The 13,465-nt window shown below is 37.9% G+C and overlaps 1 protein-coding gene across 1 annotated transcript; it reads right to left on the bottom strand.

Moving 5' to 3' along the window:
* Nucleotides 1-640: 640 nt before the first annotated feature.
* On the bottom strand, nucleotides 641-12,571 carry LOC131633760 (protein MAIN-LIKE 2-like). Its single transcript, XM_058904450.1, has 4 exons — nucleotides 12,069-12,571; nucleotides 11,946-11,982; nucleotides 11,718-11,803; nucleotides 641-881 (listed from the first exon to the last, which is right to left on the bottom strand). Exons 1-4 carry the CDS (start codon nucleotides 12,569-12,571, stop codon nucleotides 641-643), a joined length of 867 nt encoding a protein of 288 aa, XP_058760433.1.
* Nucleotides 12,572-13,465: the final 894 nt, after the last annotated feature.

Genomic DNA, 13,465 nt, shown 5'->3' with positions numbered 1-13,465 from the left:
TCGATAGATTCGATTACAAATAATAACGAATTTTGATAAAAGGAAAATGCTAATCATCGTAACCAATAGCTTTGGTTAAAACCATTTAGCCAAAATAAATTGTTAGTTTAATTTGAATTTAATTATTTAAAGGATTTGATTATTACCCTCATACCTTAATGTATTCATATAGGTTTTTTATAGTTTTTATAATTAAAATTAATTAATTAATCGAAATAGTCGGATAATCAGGAAGAATAATTTTATATCATTATAGAATAATCCTAATTTAATCTAATCTTATTAAATTAACCCTAAATTAAATTAACTATATAATTAATCTAATTAAAATAATTAAATAAAAACAATAAAGAGAAACCTCGTTATGATCCTGTGCATTGAAGCCATGAGGGAGCATGGAGCACCTTAGCCTTTGTGTGCGTTAGATTTGAATTATAGGAGGATCGTACGGTTAGGAGATGAGGGTGTACAGTAGGCCACAGGTCAGTCCAGGTCACTCCCTTCCACCTTTTGCCAATGAGGCTGCATGTGTATTGTGATAAATAAATAGCCTGGGTAAATTAAATATAAAAGACAAACCTGATTGGGAAATTCAACCAAGCAAGTCAACTGGGCCCCACGGATTGTATGCACGAACCAATCATAATTGGAGGGAGGAATTTTGACTTTCTGACCAGCCAACTGCACCGCGCCACGCGAGGAGAGAGAGAGGGAGAAGTTTGACTGGCCAGTGGAAACGAGGCACGCGTGTGGCTGACGAGGAAGACCACTGTTCATCGTCTTCTCTACGGGTACCTGCGGATTTACTCGCAATGTTACCTGCGATTTTACCTGCGGATTTTTTCGCAGGTACTTCGTCTTCCATGGCTACAATTAGAATCCTGCAAAATCAATCAAAAACAAAAATAAAGACAACCCAAATCACCTAAAACGAGGTCCCTGAGTTCAATGGTAATGTTAGTTTTGACTAAAAACCAGTGTAGCCCTGAAAACGAACGTATAGGACCTTGATGCCCTAACTATGGTGTCTCTCGATTCCTGCATGTAAACTTACGATTAAAGGTTCAGAATAATCCTAAACATCAACATGATTATAAAGGCGTTCATTAAATCCATTTAAAATGCGTGAATTGAAGGTTTAAGAATCGAAACTTTATTGCAAACTGTGGGGAACCAGGGGGTACGATTCTGCGTGCATGGGGCTTCAACAAAACGCTGGTTGGACTCTTGGGATCTCTAGAGGGAAGAAGGAATATTTGCTTTGGTGTGAAACTCGCCTGGAGGAGTGATTTGACGATGCCCTCTTCTTGCCTTCTTTGAAACTCTAAACCCTAGCTTCTTGCCCCATCTTTTTCCTCCCCCCTTTCTTGGCAGCCTCTTTTTAGAATATATATGGGTCCATTAGGTTAAAAAAACAAGGAGAGATCCATGATTAAATGTCTTGGATTTTTGATTGAAAATCTCCATCAAAACTTACTATCTTGAGCTCATGTTATTTGCAAATCCTTTTCCACATATTTCTGATTTGAAAGATTGATATTGGATCAATTACATGTGTTGTAAAATGTTATTTCTTTTAATCTTGATTTACTTTGATTTAATTTGATTTTAAATGATAAAAAATCAAAATAAAAGAAGATAAATCCATAAAATAATTGGAAATTGATCCATGGACTCTTTATGAACCTAATATTTCGTGGAAAGTGCCATATGATAGGCCCATTACTCAAAAATACGAAATTGATCAATTAGGGCTTCATGCATTTTTTCACAAATCGACCAACTTGTGCGCATCGTATCTTCCTCCATTTTAATCATATGAATGCATTCTAGGACTTTTTAGAAAGCTCAAATAGTCCTCTAAAGGACCCTTTTGGTTTCATCTCAATTGAAGCTTCCATGCTCGAGTTATGAGCTTTGACCCAAAAGGTGTTTTTCGTTGACTTTCAAAAGGACCTGTAATGTTTTTGTCCATATCTCCCAAATGGTGCATTTCTTGATTTTGGGACCAACATCAAAGTTGTGGAGGGTGAAATTTCCTTGAGAATAGGCTTTGGTTGGGAAATTTTTAATGAACCATGCGAGAGTTACGACCGGTCAAAGTTGAGTTGACTTTCTAGTTAAAAAACCCTGATTTGAACCTTTGATTAGGAGAGCGTGACTTGAGTATAACCATTGAGCCTTGAACCCTTGAAGATGAAATAAGACGGGCAAATTTTGGGGTATGACAGAAGGATTGTATGTGTGTTCACATCAATGCCATTGATAGGAACATCTGGACAGCAATTGTCAATGGTCCCTTTCAGATCACCATGACAAATGCAGCTGGTGCCGTTGTTCCAAAACCAGAAAATACTTGGGATGCTGAAGATGAAAAGAAATATGGATACGATTGGAAATCGATAAACATTCTAATCTCAGCTCTAGGAGTTGATGAATACTATCGCGTTTCCCATTGTAGATCCGCTAAAGCTATGTGGGACACATTGCAAGTTGCCCATGAGGGAACGGATGATGTCAAACTAGCTAGAATCAATATGTTAACTCAAGAGTTCGAACTCTTTCACATGGAAGATGGTGAATCCATCGAAAACATGCAAAAGAGATTCGTACATTTGAAAAATCGTTTAAATTCTCTTGATAGACTTGTTTCCAATGCAGTTGCTACTAACAAAATCTTGAGATGCTTGAACAGGGAATGGCAACCCAAGGTTACGGCAATAAAGGAAGCAAATGATCTAAATACCTTAGACATCACCACTCTCTTTGGTAAACTAGAAGAACATGAACAACATCTTAAATGCCTTGACATGCATGAGAAAAGGGCAAAGAAAGATAAGAACATGGAGAAAGAGGTAGAGAAGAAGTCAATAGCTCTAAAAGCTTCAAGCTCCAAGACCTCAAGACAAGAGCTAGAGGATAGTGATACAAGTGATGATGAAGACTCCAATGATGAGGAAATGGGACTGTTTGTGCGAAGATACAACAAATACCTAAAGAAAAATGGAGCAAAACATTCCGACAAAGGCTTGATCAACTATAGAAAGTAATCAAACAAGTTCAAACAAGATGAGAATAACAAAGGAAAAATTAAAGGTCCTTACTTCAATTGTGGCAAAGTCGGTCACTACAAACCGGATTGTCCATACCTTAAGAAGGAGAAAGAGAAGAACCAAAGCAAAGGTCACAACAAATCTAGAAGAGCCTACATAGCATGGGAAAGTGATTCATCTAGTGAAAGCTCATCAAGCGATGAAAAAGAATCAGCAAACTTATGTCTTATGGCTCATCAACACAAGAAAAAGAAACGTGTAAGTCATCTTAAACATGAACTTGTAGATAAAGTATCGCATTCTCAATTAAAACTTGCTTTTGAAGAATTACATAGAGACGCAATTGAAGCTTTCAAACTTTTGGCCTCAAATAAGAAAATCTTTTCATATCTTGAATCAAAAGTTGAGAAAACCGAAAAGGATATGGAAGCTTTAAAACAATCTATGCTAGATATTCAAAAGGATAAAGTTGAGATAGATCCTACATCATGGTTTGGTTGTGAGACATGTCATATTTGGCAAAAAGAAGTGAGAGATCTAAAAGCCAAATTAGACAAGGCTCTACAACCAAAAGTGACGTTTGCGGTTGATCCGAATAAGTTCAAAAGATCGTATACTCCTTTATATAGTAAATACACTTTTGTACCAAAAGTATCAACTGGCAAAACAGCATATTCTCATCATATTACCTGTCACTATTGTTGCAAAAAGGGTCATACCATTGAAAAATGCAAATTTAGGAGGATTTTGGTTCCTAAAGGAGTATTTCAATGGCTGCCCAAGTGCAACAAATTATGTACTCACTACCAAGGACCCAATGAAAATTGGGGACCTCCCTCTCTAAATTAATTTTGCAGGAAAAGTGTCTTGACATTGCCGAAAGGATGTGGTTCCTTAATAGCGGATGCTCAAGACACATGACGGGAGACATATCACTTTTCGTTGAGTTTCACGCAAAGAAAAAGGGGTATGTCACCTATGGAGACAACAATCGGGGAGCTATACTTGGTAAAGGAAGTGTAGGTAACCCCTCTACCACAACTATAACTGATGTATTGCTAGTAGAAAGTCTTAAACATAACCTCTTAAGTATAAGTCAATTGTGCGACAAAGATTTTAAAGTAACTTTTACAAATTCTGGTTGCACAATAGAACATACTAAGAAAAGAGACATTATGTTTAATGGCTTAAGAGTAAACAACATCTATATGCTAAACTTGGACGAAGTATCTAAGACAAGTACCAAGTGTCTAATTGCTCTAGGCGAAGACTCATGGCTTTGGCATAGACGCCTCGCTCAAATTAATTTTGACTTACTTAACAAGGTTGTCACAAAAGACTTAGTAATCAGCTTACCAAAAATAAAGTTTTCAAAGGATCATCTATGTGATGCTTGTCAAAAGGGAAAGCAAACAAAAACCTCTTTTAAATCAAAGAACGTGGTTTCAACATCACGCCCTCTTGAACTCCTTCACATGGATCTCTTTGGCCCTTTAAGGACTAAAAGCATAGGTGGAAACATCTATGGTTTTGTCATTGTCGATGATTACTCTAGATTTTGTTGGACAATCTTTATACCTAGTAAGGATCAAACTTTTCCAGCTTTCACGCAATTTGCAAGATTATGTCAAAATAAAATGAACACCAAAATAGTTGCAATTCGAAGTGATCACGGTGGAGAATTTGAAAACTATCTTTTTGAAAAATACTGTGATAAACATGGAATTGAGCATAACTTTTCAGCTCCTAGAACACCACAACAAAACGGAGTGGTTGAACATAAAAATCGTGTTCTAGAGGAGTTGGCAAGAACAATGCTAAATGAGGGTAGTCTACCTAAATATTTTTGGGCTGACGCTATTAGCACCGCATGTTATGTTTTGAATAGGATATTAATACGTCCTATACTAAACAAAACGCCATATGAATTATTAAAAGGTAGAAAACCAAATGTGTCACATCTCCACGTATTCGGTTGCAAGTGTTTTGTGCTGAACAATGGTAAGGATAATCTTGGGAATTTCGATACTAAAGCTGACGAAGGCATCTTTCTTGGTTACTCACAATCTAGAAAAGCATATAGGATATACAACAAAAGATTACTTATAGTAGAAGAGTCAGTACATGTGTCTTTTGATGAATCTTATACAAAATATGTCGAGAAAGGTATATCTTTTGATAGTGCAGGTCCATCTACTGAAGACATTGTCAAAGATAAGGAAGACGAGAGTGAAATTATTGTGAAGAAAGGTGCTGAGAAAGAGAAAGATGAGTCTCATGATGATGATGAAAAAGAAAGCATCTCAAACAATGAAGAACTTCCTAAGGCCTGGAAGACGAGAGTGAAATTATTGTGAAGAAAGGTGCTGAGAAAGAGAAAGATGAGTCTCATGATGATGATGAAAAAGAAAGCATCTCAAACAATGTAAAAGATCATCCAATTGACAACATTATAGGGGACATCTCAAAGGGCGTTACAACACGCTCCAAGATAAGTAACTTTTGTCATCATTTTGCTTTCGTTTCACAAGTTGAGCCGAAAAACGCTAAGGACGCATTACTTGATGAGCATTGGCTAATGGCCATGCAAGAAGAATTAAACCAATTTAAACGGAATGATGTTTGGGATTTAGTCCCTCATCCGGGAGATCATCAAGTAATCGGCACGAGATGGGTTTTTCGTAACAAACTTGATGAAAACGGAGTTATTACTAGAAACAAAGCTAGATTAGTTGCTCAAAGTTACAATCAAGAGGAAGGTATTGATTATGAAGAGACATACGCTCCCGTAACACGTCTCGAAGCTATTCGTCTCTTACTTGCCTATGCTTGTTCAAAAGATTTTAAACTATTTCAAATGGATGTTAAAAGCGCCTTTCTAAATGGCTATATAAATGAAGAGGTCTATGTCGCTCAGCCACCCGGCTTTGAGAATTACATGTATCCAACTCATGTTTATAAGTTGAAACGTGCTTTATACAGTCTCAAACAAGCCTCTAGGGCTTGGTATGAACGTTTGAGCAAATTTCTACTTAGTCAAGGATACTTTAGGGGTAAAGTTGACACCACTCTCTTCATTAAAAGAAAAGATAAAGATATACTCTTGGTTCAAGTTTATGTAGACGATATTATATTTGGGTCGGCTAATGCAAAACTTGTCAAAGAATTTTCTAAGCTTATGCAGAGTGAATTTGAGATGAGTCTCATGGGAGAGCTGAATTTCTTCCTTGGCCTACAAATCAAGCAACTTAGTCATGGAACATTCGTAAGTCAAACCAAGTATTGTACAGAGTTGCTTAAAAGATTTGGAATGAGTGAGGCAAAGGAGATTGACACACCTATGGCAACAAATAGTAACCTAGACAAAGATGAGAAAGGTAAAGAGGTTGATGCGAAATTGTACCGAGGTATGATAGGTTCACTATTGTATCTCACAGCCTCAAGACCGGACATCATGTTTAGTGTATGTATGTGTGAAAGATACCAATCTTGTCCAAAGGAATCACACTTAAAAGCTGTCAAAAGAATTCTACAATATCTACGTGGAACTACTACATATGGCCTATGGTATCCTAAAGGCAATGAATGTTATTTAGTGGGATTCTCCGACTCAGACTTTGCTGGCTGCAAATCCGACAGAAAGAGCACCAGTGGGACATGTCATCTATTCTCAAATTCATTAATAAGCTGGCATAGCAAGAAACAAGTATCAGTTGCATTATCTACCGCTGAGGCAAAATACGTAGCTGCCGGAAGCTGCTGTGCTCAGATATTATGGCTCAAGCAACAACTCATTGACTTTGGTATTAAGCTTGATCGTATACCTATCATGTGCGACAACACAAGTGCCATAAACTTGAGCAAGAATCCTGTTTTAGACTCACGAACCAAGCATATTGAAATAAGGCATCACTTCCTAAGAGATCATGTAGAGAAAGGAGAAGTTATATTCGAACATATAGAGAGCAAGAAGCAACTAGCTGACATCTTCACCAAACCTCTAGCAACGGAGCAGTTCTTCAACATTCATAGGGAATTAGGGATATTAGATATCTCTAATTTGAGCTAAATGCGTTTGTTTTCTTAATTTTATTCCTTTACTTCCTATATATATTGATTATACTCAAGCTAACATCTCTTTTAGTATGAAGGTAGTTCATCATCAAATCAAGCATCATTCCACATTGACTAGAGGATTATACTTCATTCTACGAAATGATGACAAGATACCTACAATTGAGAAAGTGGCAACATGTTTGTCGTTCACTTCCAAAAAATTTATTGATACTATAATATGCTATCAATTAACATGCTTATAGTGACATTATACATGCTTTTCGATATCTCACTTACACACATATGTTGATCATCATTCTACATAACATATCACGTTTTGGACATACAAGCAGGTAGAATAAGCATATCACCATCATTCATAAGCATATCACTGCATTTCTAGCATTTGAGGCAATTTAGGTCGACCTAATTCGTCTCTGAGTCGACCTACAGAATTGTTTTTTCACATTTAACAAAATCATGCTCAGTTACGTCGACCTACCCCTCTTTTAGGTCGACCTAATCTGCATTTTTTTGGGGGTCCTTCTGCTAGGTCGACCCAGCCTCCCTTTAGGTCGACCTACTGATACAAAATTTCCAAAATTGGGCCTGTTGGTCGACCCAACCCATCTCCATTCATTATTATGCATCCATTTTTCATTCCTCCTCATTCCCAAACACTTGTGTACGGCCAGCCCTAATTCTCCTACAGCAAACTTCTCCAACCATCCTCTTTCTCACTCAAATTTCCTCCAACCATGGCACCAAAATCAAGAAAGGGAAAGGAAATCGCATCTGGTTCATCCTGATTGTAGGGAAAACTTTGAGAAGTGGCAAATGAAAAGGAAAATTGTTAGGCAATATATCTATAACCCACATGTTGTCAAACATATGCATATTCCCGATGTTGCAAATCTGATTGAACACCAAAATATTCATCCATTGGTGCGCTGTGACACTCCGTACTGTGAAAATACCGTTAGGGCTTTCTATGCAGGGTTCCAAAAAGGGGATGGTTGTAATTTCTGATTTAAGATGGGATCTCAAGAATTGAACGCAATGAAGTTGTGTTAATTTATTTGCTGCAAAACAGAACGCGTGTCCACTGGCCACACTTTCTAGCTGCCAAGTTCCATGAAGTACAGCAGAAAACTACTGCTCTATGTTATGGTTCAATCATTCAAACAATCGTAAACCATTTCGGCATGAGGCTTGATAATTTGCCCTACATCCACATGCAACAGTCTCAAGACTTCTCCCAAACAACCTTGACCCTCATGGGATACCACTAGGATCCAAATAGGAAAACCTACTATCTCATTCAAAAGGGAACCGGAAAGATCATATACAACTATGACGATCCTACAGAGTTTGGCCCCCTTGCAGGTAATGAAGAAGAAGGTAATGATCAAGACATAGCAAATGATGATGATCACACTATGGAAGATGTTTCACATAATCCGGATCCAAATTGGCAATATGTTCCATCACAAGAAGAGGAAATCCCTTGGGGATACACAGCCCCGCCTCAGCCGGATCAAACTAACATCATTTTCATGTTAGAAAACATGCAGCTTCGCCAACAAGAAAACTTTGAAGCACAACAGCTTCAATTTCAGAATATGCAACAGCTTCAAGAGGATCGTTACAATGCTCAACAACTCCAATATGAAAATCTTCATCTCTTGGCTCAAGAACACAAAAATGATTTTGAAACCTTTGCTTCCAATATGATTGCAAGACAAAATCAGTTTGAAGAATCAGCAAACACTTGGCACGCCGGTTTGAGCCAACGATTCAACATTCTCAATACATCCGTCTATGAATTGCTGGAACAAGTTGAAGAGGATCGTTCTCAAGGGTTCCAAAGAGGAAGAGGAAGACGAGGCAGGCGTTAGCAACCTTTGCATCCATTCGTTTCATATCATTAGCCATCACATCATATTGCATTTCATTATGTTTTTCTACTTGATTGTCTACCTTTTAATACTTGATATTAAGCTTTGCTTTGTAATTTTAATTATGCCTGGATATTATATTGTGCCTTTCTATATTATATTCAATCTGCACTATTATAATGTTGTCATTCTATATTATATTTGCCGTCTGCTTCTCTCTTTCTTTTTTCTGCCTTTTTTTGATGTTGTCAAAGGGGGAGATAAAATGAGAGTACGGGGGAGCTTAGTACGGGGGAGCTAACACACACAAGATATGAGCTGTGAATACGGGGGAGCGTTCGTCATTCAAGCAAATGTTTGCCATCATCAAAAAGGGGGAGTTTGTAAGAACAAGCATACAATCACAAATGAGTTTTTGATTCATGGCAAACATCACAAGCAACCAAATACAAGAGCACAAGTGAGTGACTCAAAGAAAATAAAGTTTTGACCATCGTTTCATCTGTCAGGTCGACCTAGTTCACAATCAGGTCGACCCAAATTGAAGTAAAAATTGCATACTTCTGTTAGGTCGACCCAGAGCTTCAGCAGGTCGACTCAAAGTGAAGTAAAAACAACATGGTTCTGTTAGGTCGACTCATCCTTTATCCTAGGTCGACCTAAACTAAAGAAAAGCCTCAAAAATGCAATTTAACTGACTTTAGGTCGACCTAACCTACCAACAGGTCGACTCAACTGGAAGTAATTACAACTTGGCCAAATCTAACTTTGTTAGGTCGACCTAACCAACAAAGTAGGTCGACCTATCTGCTCAAAACCTGCCAAACTATGTGTGTTTTGCTGATACATAGATCCTGCTCCTTTATATATTTCTTCATGTCATTTATTGCAAATCAACACCAACAACTGAAAGATACACAAAGGCTTCTCATCTTCGATCATTGACACAACTCCAACACAACTACACACAATCATTTTTGCGTTGAGGGTTTGCATTCAAGATCGATAACGTCCATGGAACGGAATTGAAGATTCCTAGTGGGTGAATATTTGTGGGGTTTTGGTGAATAAAATCTGCGGATTTTTGTCCTCCAAGATTGGTGAATTTTGGGGGTTTTATCAAGAGGCTTTATCAAAGATTCAGCTGAGTGTGAAAATTGAAGAACAAGGGTTCAAGGAATTCAATACACTGCAGCAAGGAAATCAAAGTGATGCTCTTGGAAGACCTTGATCTGGCTCAAGATTAAGGGGGAAGAAGATTCAAAGGATCAACATAATTGGTTTATCGTTTATCGCTTTGTTATCTTCTTTGTATAAACTGTTTTCAATAATAATGAAAGACATCCCAATTCCCGTTTGGAATTGGGGGCAGATGTAGTCGTAGCAAGGACGATCGACGAACTGCCTGAACAAATATCGTGTTGTTATCGCTTTTGTCTTTTCATTTACATTCTGTTAGTACTTGGTTATAATTGCAAATTGATCAATCATTCAAGTGTTAAAATTGTGTATTAAGAACCTTCGTAAACATCACAATTCACCACATATTGAATCATAATCAATTTAGATTTTATCACCAAGTGTTTGTGCTTTTGCTTCATCCATTATCATAGCATTGCAAACAAAGTTTATCAAATCAGAAGTTAATCGTTTTTCATTAGAGCAACTAATTGATTCTATAATCTATCCTTTCATTGTTAATCCCAATTATCTTGTGGTTTTATCAAATATACAACCTTTTCAATAGCGGTCCGGACTAGACGCGAGTCAATCCTGAACCGCTTTCGCTTAAGTTTGAAATAATTCCGAAAAACTCTGAGAGATCTATTCACCCCCCCCCCCTCTAGATCCTTAAGCCTAGCGTCTAACAGGTTGAAATTTCTCCTAGTGGGTGTGGCCTCGAAGTTTGGTCTTTAGAAGTTGGTGGTGGGTTCGGTTTGGTTAAAATACATTGGTTGTGGTGGTGTATTGAAGTTCAATGGTTGATTGGGGTATTGTGATGTTTGTTGGTCGAATGAGTTGTATGGCGGGTATTCTTCTTGTATGCCTATGTCGGGGGTAAGTGGTGGTGATCTGGAAGAGCCCGCCATATTGAGTTCTTGAAAGCATAGGTGGTGGGGTTGAGTTTGTGGTTGATTTTGAAATGGTTGTTGGTGGTGGTATTGTTGGGATTGTTGTTGTTGTTGTTGTTGGTAAATAGGTGTTTGTTGGTTTATTGGTTGTTGTTGGTAATAGGATGGTTGTTGTTATGGGTAATTTTGTTGTTGGAAATTTGGTGGTGGTTGTTGATGTTGGAAATATGGTGGCGGTTGTTGTTGTTGGAAATTTTGTTGTTGTTGGTTGTTGTTGGAAATATGGTGGCGGTTGTTGTTGTCCTCCAAAATATGGTTGTTGTGCTCGCGGGTCTGCCAAATAGAAAGGGTCAAACACAAACATTTCGGGATTTGTGATCGTTCTGTACCAGTTGACATATTCAGTCGTTGGTTTCATTTCGGCCGGCGCCACAGGAAATTGTAGGACACTGGTGGAACGACGAGCCCATATTTTACGGTGCTCTTTAGCAAACGTCTTCCAATTAAGTATGTACCACTGTTGGCTAACCTTTTGCAGATGCCAAGGTTCCAAACACTCAGGGGGGTCAGGGATACCTTGATGCATGCCGAATTGGAGCTTCACACGGTCACTTTGGTGCATCTCCACAGTGGTGAACCATATGATGGGTGATTTTTCCGTCCAAACAGCCGCCTCTCTAGGTTCGGGTTCACGGTCCAGCCCCAAGTACGGTCTCCAAATAAACTGCAACGAAAAAATATTAATTTCAAATTATAGAAGATAGTTTATTTTACAAATATATTTAGAAGATGGAAATTTTTAGTGGTATTACATCTTGGGGTCGAAGTCGATCCAATAGTTGGCGGTAAAAAATTATTTTGTTTACAAGCGTATTGGTGTAATCCAACCCAGTTTCATTAAACCTAAACACATCCAAAAATAAAAATCAATATAGTTACAATTAATAATAGAAAAAAATACACTAATTAAAATAAGATCATTAAGTTACCTTGACGCGTAAGGGAAGACGTAAATGTGCGGGTTTTCATGGGCTAATACCGGCATTCTCCACCATCCCCATGCTTGTAGCAAGAATGCACATCCATTAAATGTACAAGTATCCTTTGTTGCACATTTGCACAAGGAGCTATAGAGGTATGCCAACACCGCCGAACCCCAACTATACGTCTTGATTTCATCAATGTCCTCAAGTAGACATAAGTACATAAAATTGACACTATTCCCCGTTCCTTCGGGAAATATAAACCTACTAAATAATAACATAATATACATTCTAGTTTTATATAGTTTACTTTCTTCGCTAGAAAACTCATTCAACTTAAGGTCATCATAACTTTTTTGAAGGCCAGCAAGCTTAATACCTTGGCCCCTACCTCTTTCTCGGCCCTCACCCTCTATTAAATCTACACCCAACATTTCGACGCATAGAGCATTGGGTTGTTGGACATTTCCAAACACAGCTTTTCCATTTGTTGAGAGACCCAATAACATGTACACGTCCTCTAGCGTGACGGTACATTCACCCGTTGGAAGGTGAAAAGTATGAGTCTCGGGCCTCCAACGCTCACACAAGGCTAATATAAACTTAGTATCAATTGAGGTATGTATTAAATTCATTACCTTCCCAAATCCCGCACGTTCAACGTAAGACACAATCCAAGGGTCGGGAGCATTCATCGGTTTCGCACGGGTCCGAAATCTCGTGAAATCCTATAAAAAATATTGAACCATAAGTATTTGAATGTTTGAAATGAGTAAACTTAATTAAAAAAATTAAATGTTTGAACAATAAATAAATAAATTGAATTTACTCAAACTTACGTAATCGGCAATGTTTGCTATGGTTCCTCGATGCTCTTGACCCATAGTTAGGAGAGACATGTTTCCATGAGTTATAAACGATTTGCTCTGATGAAAGTTGTTTGGTGATGATGAAAATAAACAAGTTTGTGCACCTATTTCTAGCCAAAAGAAACACAATTAAAACATATAAATAAGTGTGACAAGACAAGTGCATGCAATGGTTGAAAATTTTCCTCGAAGCAAGTCACCACCCCCATTGGCGACAACTCCATAAAATCAATGTAGTCGCCACCCCCATTAGCGACAACTCCTAAAAGACAATGTTGTCGCCACCCCCATTGGCGACTTCCTCCATGCATATGTGTGTAAGAGATTCTCTAGGCCGCATGCATGCTTGTGTAAGAGGTGAGCACGAGATTCCATATTGGCATGCATTAGTCTTGTCATGTTTGATTCTTGCATGTATTATTGCATGTATTCTTGCATGTATTACAAATATATGAACCACTTCACAAATTTTTACAACACAAAACTACTTCTTCGTTCACAAATACACTTCACAAACATTTCTCACAAATAACT

The sequence above is a fragment of the Vicia villosa genome, unplaced genomic scaffold (assembly GCF_029867415.1).
Source record: "Vicia villosa cultivar HV-30 ecotype Madison, WI unplaced genomic scaffold, Vvil1.0 ctg.001176F_1_1, whole genome shotgun sequence".
Classification (NCBI taxonomy): domain Eukaryota; kingdom Viridiplantae; phylum Streptophyta; class Magnoliopsida; order Fabales; family Fabaceae; genus Vicia; species Vicia villosa.
The sequence above is the reverse complement of the archived record's forward strand: the minus strand, read 5'-3'. Positions and strand labels throughout refer to the sequence as shown.